Raw genomic sequence first — 18582 nt, forward strand, 5'->3', positions numbered from 1 at the left:
AAAATGTTAAGACCCTAACAACCGGTGACAGTCTGAGCTATTTCTGCTGGGCAGGTGTCTGTGATTAAAACTTTTCAGCAATTCACATGTGTCTTACTGGCATGCATTCGTGCATGCATGTGGTTTTAAATATATTTTTGGGGAATACAGACCCTCCAAATTTAACTGAAAAATAATAACGGAAAAACTGTGACACACGGACTCTTGTTTTCTGCCAAGGCAAACCCAGTTTTTTGGTGTAAAAGCATACTAAAACAATAACTTGTGATATTTTTCTCATAGAAACATGTTAATTTCTATGCAAAACAGACAATATTACACTGATTTATCCGTACTCCAACATTTTAATATTAGTTCGAGAGGTCAATAAACTGCTTTAGGCTTCACAATAACACATAATTTCAGTCATTATATAATACATTAGTATCTTTATGTATGATGGAGGAAAAAGGCTTGTTTAAATCATCTAAAATATTCAAGGGTTGATTCTTCATTGTGATGATTGACAAAATCCAAATTGTCTTTTTGTTTATAAAGCAAATCCTAATTTTGTTTTAGCAATCAAAAGTTTCATAAACTATACCCAACAAATGTATTTTCCCTTTTCTCTATTAAAAAGGATATTCAAGAGGCTCCACGTTCCAGAAAATTAGTGGACGCTACGACACAACTGTCACTGAAAAGGATTAACAAAAGTGCTGTGTCCTCGCAACGGTAGGATTTTTGTCCTCAACTGTTCACGTGCTGTAATTGTGAACGTCCTCAAAAAAGCAGTAATCAACTTTTTGGAAGATATTGTGTGAGCTTGAGATAAAAGTCATGCTTCAATCCAGGTGCGCTGTGTAGCTTCTTAAAACGGTTTAAGGGCAAGTGGAAATACCCATGATTATACAGTCATTAGGACTAATAAATGCAGTCGCAGCATGGAAACCCTTTCTGCCTAATATGACCCGCAGTGAGGAAATAGTTTTTAAAGTAACACTGTGTGCTATTCAACTTGAAAAAAAATCGATTCTAAAACAGTTTGATGGTACACTGGGTTCAAAATAAGGATTCCCAGTCATTAAAATGCTGACCCAAGATCACGTACCAAAGGCTGGACATGTCCTATTTTGATATTTGAATTATTAATCACTCTATTTTCCATATCTGGAAATTTTGAAGCAAAGCATTAGTATAAAAAAATTGCGATACATTAAGCAAGAGATGTTTAGAGATTTTTTTTCCAAAACAAAAATTAAAATTAATATAACTATCTGAAGGAGTCTGGCCAACTGAAAGTCATTTTGGAAGGGTCTCCGTTGCCATCAATAGTAATTCATGGACAATGATAATTAACTGTAACATTCCAATTTCCTAATAAATTTGCATTGAGTTTACTTGTCAACACGAAATCGTGTGTTATTAATGTGTAACATTTAATGGAAATGTTAGATTTTTTTGTACTGATCACTTTGGTTGCAGCATTGCTTGCAAGATTAAGTTTAACTTTTTAATTTACAGTTGAGCATAAGAAATCTTTTCATGTCATTACAGTGAAGAAGACAAAACATCTGAACTTGATGCCCAGAAAGGAACTAGGAGCAAGAATATATCACGTTTCTCCGAGTCCACTTATGCCGACCAACTATCCTCTTTGAGACTGTGAGCATCTTTTTTTCATTTTTCTTCATAATAAAGTCAGATCATCAAACATAAGTCTTTCTCTCAAAGAAAACAGAACACTGAACGCAGAAAACTGAGAATTGGGCATCAAAAAGCACAGTATTTGAGATCCCAACGTTGGACAGAAATAGTATGGCTGCCTTCGCTGGTGACCTTTTCTCTTCCAATCTCATTAAAATGCAATTAACAGTTCAATTATTGTACCACAACTATTTAGTGAACATAATAAAGTACATCCAGTTAACAACTGGCTTGTGACTGATGGAATATTTTGTGCATATAAAGTGCAAACATAGTTTGGGATTTTGTATTGGTGTTTTATCCACTGTGTTCACTGCTAAAAAATAAATAAACTCATATTAACAAATGTAATACATCTTTAGGTACTAATTGCTGACAAACTCTTAACTTACATTTATCCCTTTCCAGGAATAATGCATAGTTGTGAAGGTAAACGTCACTTTGGTAAATTAAAAAATATATAGTATGTAATACAGGTCCATTCCAAAAGCATGATCCATTTAAAAAAAAAATCCATCTGTCTTCTTGGACTTATGGCCAAAGATGCATGAAAACGCCCCCATTAATCCCATGATATCATTTTCTTCTACATTTTCCTTCTGTTCAATTTTGTGGAAGTTCCTGACCCTAGCACGTGGTCTTTGGAGGTCAAAATGTCATATTTTCTGCTTGTTTCCTTTTCAGCAAGACTCAACTCCATCCAGGGGAGGTTTTCAGCGAGACGGAATCCGATAGCAATGAGAGCTATGAGGAAGAGGAGCAGCCGACGCGTCGCACACGAAACACAGATCAGCCATCAGAATACTGGCAGATACAGAAACTGGTCAAGTACCTTAGGGTAGGGGAAAGTCACACCACACATCACTCATGTCTTCTTCCGATAGATTTCAACCTCAAATGGAGATTAAAAAAAAAGAAGATGGGCAGGCACACAGACACAGTTGACAGGTAACAGATGATCTGTTCTTTTTTCCCTGTCATCTGTGCAAGAACTTTGATGCTGGAGTTCCAGTTCCTAGCCACAAGGTCGTATTAGAACCCAGCAAGATTTTGGAAAGGGATGAACATCCTTTCCTATAATCTGATCTGTCTCAGTCAAATTCAAACTGCTGATCAGGAAGTAATGAGGATGACGTATAAAATTAAAGGCGATGCTTCTTTCAGATTGAAGTGGTTGGCTGGGCTTGTGGATTCCTAGTGTGTGAGACAGGCCTGTTCAGTTGCCTGTGTGAGTCAAGGCAGAGGGGAAAGAGCTGTCTAACGGCACCAGCTGTACGCAGTGTTTGCCCACACCGCACAAGTTTAAAATGAAGCGCGCTTGAGACAAGCCTGACAGGGCATATGGTGAATATTAATGTGTCAGAGGGGAAATGAAAGGAAAAGAGACAAAAACTGCAGGTTACCCAATCCGGGTTAGAATCCCACTGAATACTTGAGTTCAGAGATTGCCCAGCCGTGATTATTAGATTTTAATATTTGCTTATCTGGAGCAGAGGACAGAGAGATTGCAGGCATTTTATTCAAGTGAGATCGAGGTCTGAGGCTTGTATTTTGAAAAAAACAACTCACCCTTTACACAGTTTGATAGTAATTATTATTCACTTTGGCAATTGCATTCCACTTATGAACTATGCGGTACACGGTCGATTGGTCGCCGGTCTTTTGGTCGCGGGTGTTTTGGTCGCCGGTCTTTTGGTCGCCCGGAAGGTAAGTGATAATTACCATTTAAATCGTTGCTCAAATTTGCTAAATACAAACTTTGAATTACTATTTAGTCATACTTAATGCCCTATTAATTATTGGGCTAAAGAAAAGCTCCAAATTTCCCGGACTTTTATTGTTTTTTGTTGGAGAACTTGTTAATAACTGACTGACGTAGCTTCTTAAAGGGACAACGCATGTACATACAAACTCTTATACACTCACACGTTGGCTCAGTGAAACTGCTCATGGCCATTGTTGGCTTTTATTGATGCGTAGACCGTGTTGTTTTACCTTGTTTTGTCGCCGGTCTTTTGGTCGCCCGTTGTTTGGGTCCGGGCGACCAAAAGACCGCGATCAAAAGACCGGCGACCAAAAGACCGGCGACCAATCAACCGCACACGCACTCTGCAATTAGAAAAAATGCATAACTGAGTGGTATTACAAATTAATTTGCAAGTATTTTTCATTCTGTAAATTTGACTAAATAGTTGATGCAAATGAGTCAGCATAATTTGCAAGTCATAAAACAATCCACATCCAAACAACATTTCTTGGAATAGTGCCAAGTACCAATTTCTGAATTTAGCAAATACAAAATCAAGTCAGCACGAAGGAAATGTCCCAAAAACGGGATGAAATAAAGTTCCAATCCAATCAAATCTTGCAACTTATTCATCAAATCAACAATGTGTATATATGTTTAAGATTCAAATATTATTTTCAAAATAGCCAGTGTTGGATTTGCGCCTGCTTCAACCATTTACACAGTGGATTGGCCAAATAACAGTAATGAGGAAAAATACATACTGCACAGGTCTATTCAATGTATACTCATATTTTAGTATATTGTAGTGACAGGTCATGCTCACTGTAAAATTAGGAAGTTGCTTCATTCAAAAGAGAGGCAACAGGAGGTGTCGATAAATGAAGAGAGGAGAGAATTCAGTCAGGCAAAAATCAATTTCAAAACCCTAAGTGGGTTTGTATATTTTATACTTTCAGTTGTATTTTGGTTTGCGAGCTTTAAGGTTGTATCCGTGTGTGTGTGTTCCTGTGTCAACAAGCAGCTATGCAGCAGGAACCAACACACCCCAGCTATCTATCTGTCTTTAAACCACACTGGGTAGTTATTTATGGGCTTTGTCCAGTACTCATTTTTATAATATCATTACCATCAGACGTTGAAACCTACCAAGAGCCAAGTTAAATATCTGTTTTATTTTAGGGAGATCATTCTGCCCTGCATTATAGACAGATGTTTGTACTGCAGGAAGTTTAATACTTTCTTGAAGCCACACACTGTTGGTCTGTTTTGTATTTTATGCGATTTTTGTTGGATCGTTTCACCACAGATTTTTTTTCTTTACAACCACACGACTGCACGCCAATCCATGTCAAATGATTACATGGTTTACGCAAAATCCAGTATTTGAAGTTTGTAATGATAATGTACAACTGTATTAGTATTTGTTCTATGGGGGAAAAATGCAATATTTGGAAGAAATCCTTAAAAAAATAAATCAAGGGTGTAAGTGCTTTTATACACCCGTCATTCATCCTGATTTGAACCACAATGCCGCGTCGATCTGATCAACATTAAGTTGGTGGAATCCAATAGATTTAAGGCATGTGAAATGAGCATTGTAGTCGGCATAATGGACCTCATAAAATACTAGTTGTATTATATTAGTATTAATTACATGAGTAAAAACGAACAAACAAAACAGGCCAGACATTTTAAACCTTTTGTTCATAAAGGCCAATACATTTACTATTTTGGCCTTTTTTTTACACTTGTTGAAACCTAGATTGTTTTTGGTTATCCTGCAATGACTTTGCGACAAGAGCTTTTAGTCAAATTCGGCTGAGTTGGCCGCTTAGTTAGGAAACATATTGTGACTCTCAAATACCGAATGGAATTATATTTTCCAGGCCGGTGACCAGACAGCCACTTTGTTGACACTCTACGCCTTGATGGACTATGACCTGACACATGAGACGTATCATAATGCCATCCAGGACTCAGGTGGCCTAAAGGTTCTCACTAACATTCTACATTTGGATGAAGTCAATCTCCAAGTGAGTCATAGACAGTCAAGTGTTTGGTGCAGTGTCTCGTCTTAATGTTTTTTTGTCCTGCAATTTTACTCCAGTTTGTCCTGTATAAATGTCAGTACTTCTTCAATTGTTTTTAGCTTGGATCTCTGCGAATCATGAAAGAGATCAGCCACAATGCCCAAACCCGCCGAGCCATTGTTGACAATGGAGGATTGCGAAGCATCGTTAATGTCCTGGACTCACGTAACAAAGACGTCAAGGCCTTAGCTGCTGAGACGATTGCTAATTTGACAAGCTTCCGCAGGGCAAGGAGAACTGTAAGAAAGTACAACGGCATCAGTAAACTGGTAAGGACAAACAAAGCTACTGGTCCTTGTACATGATTGTGATTGTTTGCCACATTTATGATTTATAGAGATTTTTCTCCGTTTAACGTAGCCTTTCGGTATCCAGTCTTCCCCAAACACTAGATTGCGTGCTAAGGCCAATCAGAAAAAGAACACCCCCTAACATTCTATGACCTGCATTTTTGTTTGTTGACAGAGCACCCTGTGATTAAAGCCTGTACACCTTTGTATATTTTCCTCAGAGCCAAAATCGGATGTTTTAAAGTGCAGGTCACACAAACGGGGAGATTAATTTCATGCGATAGTCCAAGACCACCTTTGAACTGGACAGGGAAAGCTTTGCCTGCTCTGTAGAGATTAAGAGTGAATGTTGGTCAGGAACTAAGTAGCGTTCAGATCTAACAGTATCCAGAAGATTTTTTGAGAAGTAAAACACAATACGGCTCAGCTGCGACATTCACTTGTTTCGTGTATATGTTCGCTCAAACTACATGTCTTTCTTATATTCTGTCTTTGCTCAGACAAAGCTGCTGGACTGTGCCCCTGATTTATCAAATGTTGATCCAAAGCATGAGAAAGATGTTGAGGTAGCCCGCTTTGGTGTTTTAGCACTCTGGAGCTGCAGTAAGAGTCCCAAAAACAAAGAAGCCATCCATAAGGCTGGCGCGATTCCTCTACTAGGACGTCTCCTCAAGTCCACCCAAATGAATATGCTCATCCCTGTTGTGGGAATTCTGCAGAACTGTTCTGATGAGGTGAACAATTTATCTTCAGATTTGCAAATTATTGATATGAATTCGATTTTCTTGTGGCTCTTTCATTGGTTTTTGTTTTTAAATCACAGGAAATCTGCAGAAATGCAATTCAAACTGAAGGCATAATTAAAGATTTAGTCCACAACCTCAGCAATGACAATGATGAACTACGAATACATTGTGCAAATGTCATCTTCAAGGTAACCATTTAATCTGTTTATAAACTCACACATACCGTATTTTTGGACTAACAGTCAAAATATAGACATGAAAGAGAATATATAGGTCGCACTGGAGTATAGGTCGCATTTTGGGGATTTTTTTTTAATCTTATCAGAAACCAAGAATAAAAATACATTAAAATAACTATTGTAAAATGGAGGACAACATGTTAAATAGGCATTTGGCAACATAACAAATAACTATAGCCTAAAATAATAAACTGTCGGTGGTCAGAGAGAGTGAAAAAAAGTGGCTCTTGAGTATTAGTAAAATAAAAAAGTGCAACTTATAGTCCGGAAAATACGGTATATAAAATACAAAATGTTTACTATTAATTTTCCTAATCCCTTTGTTTTGCAATGAAATATCACTAATATATTTTGAGGTTCCTTTTTTTTTTATGTTTGTTTAATTGCAGTGCGCAGAGGACAAGCAAACCCGCACCTTAGTGAATGACAACAAAGGTCTACCGTCCTTGGTTTCACTTCTGGGCAAGACAGAAAATAAAAAGCTCATGGCTGCCACCACTGGAGCCATTTGGAAATGTTGCCTGAGCTCAGAGAACCTGGATGTGTAAGCTTAAGACAAAGTGTCTTCTTATTTTCTCCCACTAGTACACACTTCCATATACACATGCGTTATTGTCATCATCTCATGGCATTTAGCTTTCATAATAGTGGCCTAGATGTGTCACTATTTCCACAAGCATGGTGATTTCTTTACTATTTTACCCGAAAGATGTAATTTGCTGAATAGTGTTGTTCTCTGGTCGTAAGCACCATGAACCGAACATAATTTGGCCTTGTGTGAGAATGATACAAACTTTAACTATCTCAGTTTTGCTACAAAAGTAGGCACATTCAAATTATAATCAGTGCAATTAATTATTATAATGGCCGGGACCTGACGCACACTCTTTTGTTCCATTGCTTGTTCCTTGGTCAGCATGACATCATTACTACTTTGCCAATACTTGTACCCTTCTGTGAAGGCTCACACAGAAATATATGAATAGATATATATATAGATATAATAGTCAAACTTTGATAAGAATGAATAATTTTGTATACTAAAAGGCCATTAATCTTTGAAGTGACATTATCTGAATATATTTTTCCGGCTTCCCAAGAGAATAGTTCAATGGGAGAGAAGAATTTATAGAAAAAAAATGAGTTGCTCCTAAATACATCTTTCTGCACTTCATATATCATACGTGACAGAATGATATCCTACATTTAAAGTCTAATTTAAGTCTTCCCTCAGTGTAGTTGAGTGCATCCTACCAAGTGCACAAAGCTTGCTTTACATAGGGAAAAAAGTCACAACATGCTTCAAGCTATTTTGAAAAGTTCTCAAAAGTTTAAAATGAAGATGGGAATAATTTTAATTGCTTGTTGCTAAGCAATGTTTTAGGAAAGGGCTTGCCAAGTCTGAATCCCCTGACCACAGTTTAGAACACTGTGCCAAGATTTGTCTTGTGCCATCTGGTCTTTCTTTTAAAAATAGGATGTAGCTACTATTGATAGGAGCAACAGGAAAAAAATCAATTTCTTCCCCATTTCACTTTCTACAGCTCATTTAGTAACATGCATAAGTACAAACACCAAACTGCCTGTTTGCCCTCACACTAAATCACACTGTCACAAAGTTATCTTAATGATGGTGCCACAGGACCAAATATGAATTGACCCCTCATTTTGTAGCTTTTGCGGAGAGTTGGGTGTGAATAAAGGGTCATGAGGTCACCCCTTCACTTGGAAGTCAGCATGGTGCAAAGCAAATATTTTTAGGTTTCTTTTTTTCCCCTTTTTTCCTTTTTTTTAACTGCCTGGGTCATTTAAATTACTTAAAATGTTGAGGTCAGACAAGAGTTTCATGAACTCAGGTGACCAAGCCATTACTGTCAGAGGGAAAGGCTGTTTATGGGAACCAGGCTAGAATTAAGTCATTTTTTTAGTTTGTTTTGCAACTGCAAACATAAAAGGAATATATATATATATATATATATATATATATTTTATATATATATATATATATATATATATATATATATATATGCATATATGTATGTGTATATATATATATATGTATATATGTGTGTATATATGTGTATATGTATATATATGTATAGACATGTATATATGTGTATATATGTGTATATGTATATATGTATATACATGTATATATATGTATGTATATATATATATATATATATATATATATATATATATATATATATATATATACATATATGTATGTGTATATATATGTATATATGTGTGTATATGTATATATGTATATACATGTATATGTGTATATATGTATGTATATATATGTATGTATATATATATATATATATATATATATATATATATATATATATATATATATATATATATATATATATATATATATATATATATATATATATATATATATATATATATATATATATATATATATACTTTTTTTAATTTATTTTTTTACTTTATTTTGGTGCTCATCTTTTTTTAAGTGCATGCTCAAGGGAAACAGTCCTTGGTCGTCACTTTTTTTTTTAACATTGCTGATGTTCCCCATGGTCTGGATAATGTACTAGTCTAGGGGAATCACACTTAAGACAAGAGGAAGCATGTGTTAGCTATTTTGTCTGATTAATGTTTCATCAAAGTGTTTATTTTAAGACAATATTGTCTACCATAAGCTTATGATTTTTAACGAACCTGCCAAAGCACGGCCAATGTGGGCCAAGATTTTATGTAGTTTGGGGAAAGGTTTCTTCTGCCAGTGATGTGTGGAAACAAAGGAACCTCATTTGATGCAGATTTATGAATGCGTCAATATGTGACCCAGTCAGGCTGTACACAGAGGTGTTAAAGACACGTGTGAATCTGTTAACAAAAAATGAGTGAAGGACCGTACTAATGGAAAATTAGGACTGCCAGGTTTCGAAGTAGAGTCATATATGATCTCTTAATTGGTAATCAGAGGACTTTGATTGCAACAAATTTTAACCCTAAATATTTCCCAGTTGTCACCATATTACATAATTTTGTCACTTGGGATTGTTTTGACAAAAATAAACACACTACGCACATGGCTACTTTATGTCCATTGTTATGCACGTGATTACATGATATACTGCAGTCCGTTGTTCACACTTGGCTTGTCTCAAAGCCGAATTTCGCCCAAGTTAGCTTTGGCAGCTTGTCTGTTCATTAGGCATGTTTTTTCTTGCAAAAATAGGTTATGCGTCTATGGACCTTGACCAAACCGAAATGACCTTGGCCCTGTACAATAGCTTAAGCACCGCCATGCCAGCAACCGTAACTGTGAATAAAGATAGTGAAACTTAACTGTACTTTAAGGGGTTTGTTGAGGTTTTCTTTGACCACATTATATCTCTCTTAAATGTGTGCTGTAGTTTACTTCTCACTCCCACTGGAAACAAAGCACAACGTATTAAAATTGTGAAGGAAAGTTTCCACACTTTGAAATTAAAAGAACATTGGGAGGACGCCTGGCGAGAATGTGGTCATGATCAATTATTGGCAAATTATTATCTCATTTTCACTTCTGGTAGTGTTCTGAATCATACTGTGGTCATAAAAGAATGATGTAACTTTTGAACACTCTTTGACCCCTTTTAACGTGATTAATAAGTCGTAAATGTTCTGCCCAAATTCCAAAGACTCATACAAATTCAACTGGGATAGTGATAACTGGGATTAATAATCTGAACGAGAACCAAAAAAAATGAAGGTAGTATACAAGTTACGTGATCGAACCCCCCAAATAAATTGTTCTTTTCTTTAACCTTAAAAGGTTTCAAGATCACAAAGTCCTGGAGACCCTGATTACCCTGCTGACCAATCAGCCTGAAGAGGTGCTGGTTAATGTAGTGGGAGCTGTGGCAGAATTCTCTCAAAGACCCGCAAACAAGATCACCATCCGCAAGTGTGGAGGCCTGAAACCGCTGGTGCAACTTCTTGTCGGAAGAAACGAGGCATGTAACCTTTTCTGAAATTTATTTTACCTTTTAAAGTCTATGAACTGATCACAACTTCCCCACCAGGAACTCTTGGTCAACGTAACTCGGGTCGTGGAGGCTTGTGCAACCGATATGGACAATATGGCGTAAGTAACCGAGTTTATTTTCGTATACCGAATATCCTAATCATCTTATTTGATGTGGCCCCATTGTTCACGTGAGGTGGTGTTACCCAATGAATCTTTTTAGCAGCTTACTCATGTCACCACTGAAATAACTACACTTTTGGTCATTCAGTTCCGATGACAAAAGAAAGACAAGAAAATGCTGGAAGGAAACAGTGTGTCATTATCTCGTCACATGTTGATGTTTGAAGAAAGCTATGGAGCTTTAATTTGTATTTTGCAGATATATTTCTCTTTGATCCTCAGTTTAATAATAGTTTTGTTTAGGCTCTGCTTATTTTACCTGCTGCTGTAAATACAGCTTGGTTTAATTCCTGGTGTTTTACTGTAGCTTTGTGGCCACTGTCAGGACAAATACATGTAAAGCCTTTCCATTTCCAAGACAACATGGCCAGGAATGCACAGCGACCCACAGTCAAATGGAGTATTTACTCGCTTTTCATTTAAACAGGAGCACACTGTGGCCCTTGCATGGGTGCCTCATTGCTTTTACAAGCTCGGGGGGGACCGCAGGACACTTCTGAATTAGGACACAAATAAAACTCCCAACTCTTGAGTTCACATCGTTAAAATCTGGCATAATTGTACTATTATCCATTAGTATATGCGTAAGATACTGTAGTTATTTTGAAGCTCAAGCCAAGGCACTAAAAAAGTGGATTGGCTAAAAAAGGAAAGGTTCATGGTTCTCCATGTTGTTTTCTCACAGTGCACATATTTAGGATTTAATGATCATATTTGATCTAATTTACTGTTAGAAATTTAAACAAAATGCTAGCTGTGATTTATATTTTAATAAATGAATAGACAGTATTTTGCAGACCAATTAACATCAATTCAATTTGTTAGTTTCCAATGATAGAGCCAGAATATAGCAAAAACGGTACTCGGACGTTTCGTCGAAAGACGTTTGGTCCCCGGACGTTTGGTAGAACGGACGTTTGGTCGCCGGGTTGTTACTGTTGAAACCAGCTCTCAAAATTATAATCATAAGAGAGAGAGAGAAATAATTTAATATCTAAATATCTAATATCAAAATATCAACAGTAAACTCTGTCATAATTTGACAGCGAGCGAACCCGGCGACCAAACATCTGTTCTACCAAACGTCCGTTCTACCAAACGTCCGGTCGACCAAACGTCTTTTGACGAAACGTCCGGTCGACCAAACGTCCAGGGACCAAACGTCTTTCGACGAAACGTCCGGTCACGAGCAAAAACTACCCCAAGCTACCTCTGTTTTTAGAGTTTGTGAACAGGATTCAGGAATTCGTGTTCCTGTCATGTTGACACTTTCACGCAAATCTATAGTTCAACAGCAGAGATATATCACTTTATTAAACCTTGGTTTAAAAACACAAAAATAAACATTCAAGTGATTTGAATTACTTCTGTTGCACTTTCCCCTTGAATACTGTGTTGCTACAAGAGAGAACACACACTGTTTGATACCTCCAGGGTCTGCGGTGGCCTCCTCTAATCCATCAATGTCAATTGCAACTTCTAGGCTAATCTCTTTCATACCTGCTTCACAAGCAGACAGTTGTTTTGGCGAATGATATGAAGCTTCCTATTTTGTTTTTTGGTACAGATTAAGGAGGCCCTGCAGACTGGTATTTAAAGTTATGATCATATGACACTAATTTATTTGCAAACAGAAGGCAGATGGTGCCAGGAATGCCTCTGATGAGAGGTGATTACAGAGTGTTCAAGTCATTTTGATAACATGATAGCACGGGATGCATCTGTTATTTACACCATACAACGGGTCCACTGTGATGTAAATTCAATGCAGTAGGAACTTTGACTATGAAACAGAAAACACAACTATTGCCAAAGTAAACTACACACAAGCGCCATGAAATATAATTCAATCTGTACTATCCGGTTTGGTTTGATATGGAAAGGGATTGTCTTTTTTTGTCTGGTTAAAATGCATCGTAAGAAATATTTTCTGTGTCTATATCTAAATCTGTGTATGAAGTTCTTCACACAGATGTCAGTTGACCTCTAACCTGAGCTTTTCCGTAGAGTGGGATTTGGTAGAAGCGCAGATGAGTGAGTTTTACCCCTAGGGAGGAAGTCAGTAGGACTGGAAATGTGTTGTGGTGACTTAACGATGCTGAAATTGATCAATTTTTATGGAGTCTGCAGCTAGACAGGTGAAGAAAGAAGTAAATGAAGTGTACGTTTACACATTCATATTATTAACATTACATTAGCTTCTTTTTGGGTGTCTGCCCAATGAAATTAAAAATATTTTATTGATGTACATTTTACTAAATTATGGCTTTTAGTGTATTTTATTTGTCTATAACCAAGAACAAGACTTTGGGACAGTGCCACCTTAACTAAAGCATCTCCTGACTGTGACTAAGACATGATTCATCATTTTCTTTGTTTATTTTCTTGTTCTATTTTCTCTTCTGTACTTCTTACACTTGTGTTTTCCTTCCTAAGGATCATTCAAGAGCTTGATGCAATCCGTTGGGTATGGAGTTTGTTGAAAAACCCAAGTCCACAGGTTCAGTCCAGTGCTGCATGGGCCCTTTGTCCATGTATTGAGAATGCAAAGGTACAGTGACTATAATATCTTCTTAATGCAAATGTATGTTATAACACTTTCTGTTAGGATTGGTTGCTTTCTTCGTCGTATTATTGAAGTACTACATCGCATGTTTCCATGAAAAAATGGATAGAAAATATGGAATTTTATGGTGATTTTACATCATTCCCCCATAAACACATGTAGGTCAAAATGAGTACTTAAATCCATGAATTTATTGTGGTTTTCTGTAATACTGGCCAATTTCCAGTGTTTATTTGTCCCTATTTTTCCATCCTGTCACCTTGGTAGTCGCATCAGGTTGGTTACCAACTCACTTTTTAAAATTCAAATAATCTGTTCTTGCATAATAAAATATTATGTGAGAATTAAAGTACACTCACATATTGAAGCAGCAGCTCCTTTTTTATCACAATGCATGTTACACTGCTGCTGGGAGATTAGTAAGGCCACGGCGGTATCAGACAGGGCTTACATGAACTACAGCCTAATAAGAAGCAGAACAGTTTCTTTGGCACGCTAAAGTTTTTAGAGTGGGGAAATATGGCGAGAGTAAAAGACCCAAGTTGTTGCTTCTTATTGTCGTGCGTCCTGTTAATCAGATGCCTCTACAGCATTGCACTTTGAATTTGTTTTGAACTTTAAATGCTCCACATCATATAACCTGCATATAAAATACTATTTTATAATGTCTAGCTGCATATTTGCTTAATGTTTTTAATGAAACTTTACCAACAATACTTCTTACATACTTACGTACTTTGCGTGCAACCCACAGAAGTATGTAATCTCTTTTTAATGAATGTATGTTGTGAATGCTACCTTTTGAAGCTCTCAACAGACATTAATTCGATTATGAGCCAATGAATAATTAAATTGCATTTCATAATTAAGTGTATGGTAAGTCCATTAGCCACATGATGCCTATAGCGCAATGTTAGCTGTTTTTGGAAGAAACCAGTGCACACAACAGATCGTCTTATCTACTCCACTTGGTGTTTGGTTAAAAACCTCATTATACAGCATCTAGGGCTCCCATGAAAGAGCTTCAAGGGCAGTCCCATTGCAGCTGGTGGTTTGAGAGTGCTTCCGCTGTCGCCGGGACTCCCAGCCAGCCATCATCAGTATTCCTGACGGAGTGCTTCCTGTGTGTATTTAGAACCGTTAGCTACTGGCCTTGGACTCCATTACCCGCTCCCCACTTTTCTACCCCTGACTGCACACATTGCTCATCCCCTGGCAAAGCATTAGAGGGCCCATAGACGGCATTCTGGACAGAATTCAACTAAAACTGATGTTGGGCTCGAAAACAGCAGCACCACGCGCAATGATCTTAATGTAACTAGACACGACAGTGATTTAGATTAGATTACATTAACCTTTATTCATCCCATATTCTGGAAATTCACTTTGTTGCAGTAGCAAGATAGTATACAGACACAGGAAAAGACATTGTAGACCTAGATAAAACTGGAACCACACACAGAAAGCCTGCATGGCTTATTTTCTTTTTAAAAAATGACCATGTATAGTAAGGCTTTTTTCTTTAAAAATGACTAAGTATAGTAAGGCTTTTTTCTTAAAAATGACTAAGTATAGTAAGGCTTTTTTTTCTCAAAAATGACTAAGTATAGTAAAGCTTTTTTGCTTTAAAAAATCACCATGTATAGTAAGGCTTTTTTTTAAATGACTAAGTATAGTAAGGCTTTTTTTCCTGAAAATGAGTAAGTATAGTAAGCCTTTTTTTCCTTAAAAAATAACCATGTATAGTAAGGCCTTTTTCTTTAAAAAATGATCATGTAAAGCAAGGCTTTAACAATAGCACTTAGTATGATCATGTAAGTTGAAATAGATATATGCAATTTCTCCACCATATTGACACATCTTAATTCCGAATTGACATAAATAAATGTTTGCGGAATATTCAATGTTAGGCTTATCTGGCACCAGTGGATAATAAAAGCAATTAATTGAACGGGTTGGCTGGCAAAGACTTTTAGAACTCTGGTCTCCCCTTCGGAATGAGATTTTGAGCCCCTCTCAACATGTTAAGAATGAATGAGTAAACGTCTCCAGGAACACTCTGAGACACTGTTCTACGACAATCTAGCGAGTTGTAATTTTAAAAGCTTGCCCTGATCTGCCAAGCTCTACACAAGTCTATGCCCCTGCCAACTCTTCCGCTGTGGTTCTTTTTAGTACTCCCTACCAGACTCTTGTTTGGGCAAAGTATTGCTCCATAAGTGGGTAAGAGCCTTTGCGGTACCTGCCAAGGCCATGAATTTGAATAGTGACGCTTCTCTCACAATTCAACAGTTCTCTGGGGGAATGATCTATAAATGTCACCTCTAAGCTTTAAATTCCATGTGGCAACTTGTGGAGAGTGCTAAACAATTTGCAGAATATTTCGGACTAAAACAGTTCTATCTAAAGAATGCAAACAAATGGTGTGGTGGTGAGTGATGTATTTATTTAGAGGGGAAAAATGGCAACAAAACATTGGAGACTTTTTTTAAAAAAATGGAACATCTAATAACTCTAAAGGTCGCCATCAAATATAATCACTGTTTGTCTTTAGGAGGCAGGCGAAATGGTGAGCTCCCTGATGGGTGCCATGGAACTGGTCATCGATTTGCTAAAGTCAACCAACGATGATGTCCTGGCAAGCATGTGTGCTGTTATAGCCAAAATCGCCAGAGATAAGTACAATTTGGCAGTTCTCTCTGATTACGATGTGGTCTCGCTGCTGGCCAAGCTGACTGACAAAGTAAGTGCAGGCTAGTTTGTGTTCTTTTCTTAACTTGTGTAATTACTCTCAAATAAATCACGGCTCTCAGGACCATTGACGGTTGCTCTTTTGTGTCCTGTATCGCATCAGCACAGCTAACAAGACATGCATTAGTAAATGTTACAGAATGTGTTGCTTGGCAGTGACTGGCTTTGTGTTCCCTTGACTGATGTTGAAGTGCTAATGGTTCCCCACACAGCCCAGTGACCTACTTCGCTGCAACCTGGCTCAAGCCATCGCCCAATGCTGCACATGGCGCAACAACAGGGCGGCCTTTGGAGAGGCGGGAGTCGTGCCACAACTGGTGCATTACTTAAAATCACAAGATACGCAAGTCCGTTACAGTACGGTGATGGCCCTGCACCAGCTGTCCAAGGAATCAAACAATTGCATCCTCATGCATGGTGAAGGAGTGGTGAAGGTCAGTCACAAGATGTTTGGGGCATGGTTTTCTGTCGGGAATTTTTTTGCCAGTCCAATTGACAGGATTTCATGACAAAGTACGAACGAGTCTTTGCACCACACTTGTTTTCAGTCATGTGGGAAAAGTCATACACTAACACCGTGACTATTTCTCTATCCTTGGGCTGACGAACCAGAAACAAAAGTGTTTTTTATTCAGCAGAGGAAACACAGCGAAACTTTCTAACTATCATGGGAATTCAGTAATGCAAACATCCCAGTGTGTGCAAAGTGTCATTTCTCTGGTAGAGCCTACATGCCATTACAGCACAAGTCAAAGGCTTGTAGTTGGTGGCAACGGTTGTTAAGGCCGGTTCCTGGACATCAGGATAGAATGCCACAGCTTTGGCTTTGAAAGACAACACTATTTTCTTTTGAAATATTTGGTTCATCTCATATGGTTCCAGAAGTTGAAACATAACATAGTCAACATAAAGATAATTGTACAATCTCATGACTTGAATATTAAAATTACATGTCAGCATTTTAAAGCTTATGTTTCCAGCCTAACACTAATCCAAACTTCTTTTTTTAACCATTAAATATATCAAGTTACGTTACACATGTTTTTTTTATTTTGTTATAATGTTAGTTGGGGCATTGGATTTCAATTCAATAAAACAGCAAAAAAATATTCAATGACATGCAGGTTGTTTTCAAGACTTCCCATACACACAGTATGTGGCATACAAAGGTTTTTCATTTAGAACATTTAACATTTTTTTTACTATTTACATCCTTGCCAAGGTTAAACATTTTCCCTACATTCATAAAATTGCTGTACTTTATGCTGTTAGTGTCTTTAGTGGTTACGCACTTAACTATAATTGGTTTACCTACTTCTTTGAACATTTCGTGTGCCGAAAACAATTCTGTCCAATTTGCAAATTTATTTGTGATTTTATTACGCACAATATGAATTGGGCACAGCTTTTTCTTCATTCTGTCCGTACATTTTGTAGAAAAGTCTCTCGGCAAGTGTGCGCAATGCAATCCTTTGCAGTTGCAGAATTTGACCTTATTAATGTACCGGTGAATGATTGCTACAATGCCCCATAATGTATCTTTTTGGACATTTTAAAGAGCTTAAATGCACAAAGTCTTGCATTTGTTTTGTAATCTCCGACACGGAAAGCCACCACAGGCGGCCTGATTGTTCAGTTTGGCTTCAGTCTCAGCCAGCATGAAACGTAGCCGGCTGACCCCGAGGAGACGTTAGCGTTTGAGAGCATGTCAATCACCACCAGACATGGGGCACTGTAATGATCTGCATGGATGACAAAGAGACACCCCATAGAACATTTTTCTTAAAAAACAACATCATAAGTAGTTTATTGACTATTGATATCAGGGTTAGTATCTAATTTATGGTCTTGTGTAAATTTATAGACCACCTCTCGTGTTATTGTAGCAGTATTTCAGTGAGACTTTCTGTGCCGAGGAGAAACTCTCCAAACATGTTCACCCACGTGTAGTGTACGGTTTCAAATGAGCCCAGATTTCTTTTACTGCAAAGCTACTTTAGAACGTAATGTTCATGCTGTAGCGCACTTAATGATGTGTGTAGCAGCACCCCGAGGCTCGCAAAGGAAATTAGGCATCCAAAAGAAAGCATTTTGTTCTGGAAAATCGATTTAGCCGCCTTTGTCTTAGTTGTTTTATTCGTTTCTAAATGCTCAAATATTGTGCTTTCATTTGTGGTAATGTCGTGGATGCATGTTTTCTTTCGCAAAGCTTTCAACGCGGATGCTAATGCTTCCTGTGAAAATATTTTCCATGGAGTCTGCTGGTCTTGGTACATCAATCAAGAAGCAGGAT

General features: G+C 37.4%; 1 protein-coding gene across 10 annotated transcripts in view; it reads left to right on the plus strand.

Moving 5' to 3' along the window:
* odad2 (outer dynein arm docking complex subunit 2) overlaps positions 1–18582 on the plus strand; it is a 37902-nt gene that overhangs the window by 16418 nt on the left and 2902 nt on the right. For 9 of the 10 annotated variants that reach the window (XM_077623861.1, XM_077623862.1, XM_077623860.1 and 6 more), the window contains 13 exons: positions 620–714; positions 1537–1644; positions 2371–2524; positions 5323–5469; positions 5586–5795; positions 6317–6550; positions 6640–6750; positions 7191–7345; positions 10598–10778; positions 10848–10909; positions 13409–13523; positions 16093–16281; positions 16502–16723. In XM_077623861.1, coding sequence (XP_077479987.1) covers positions 620–714; positions 1537–1644; positions 2371–2524; positions 5323–5469; positions 5586–5795; positions 6317–6550; positions 6640–6750; positions 7191–7345; positions 10598–10778; positions 10848–10909; positions 13409–13523; positions 16093–16281; positions 16502–16723 — 1983 coding nt within the window. Of the gene's footprint in view, positions 1–619; positions 715–1536; positions 1645–2370; positions 2635–5322; positions 5470–5585; positions 5796–6316; positions 6551–6639; positions 6751–7190; positions 7346–10597; positions 10779–10847; positions 10910–13408; positions 13524–16092; positions 16282–16501; positions 16724–18582 lie in introns of those variants that run through there. The other variant, XM_077623870.1, reaches the window with a different exon arrangement.

This window comes from Stigmatopora argus, chromosome 17, assembly GCF_051989625.1.
Source record: "Stigmatopora argus isolate UIUO_Sarg chromosome 17, RoL_Sarg_1.0, whole genome shotgun sequence".
NCBI lineage: Eukaryota > Metazoa > Chordata > Actinopteri > Syngnathiformes > Syngnathidae > Stigmatopora > Stigmatopora argus.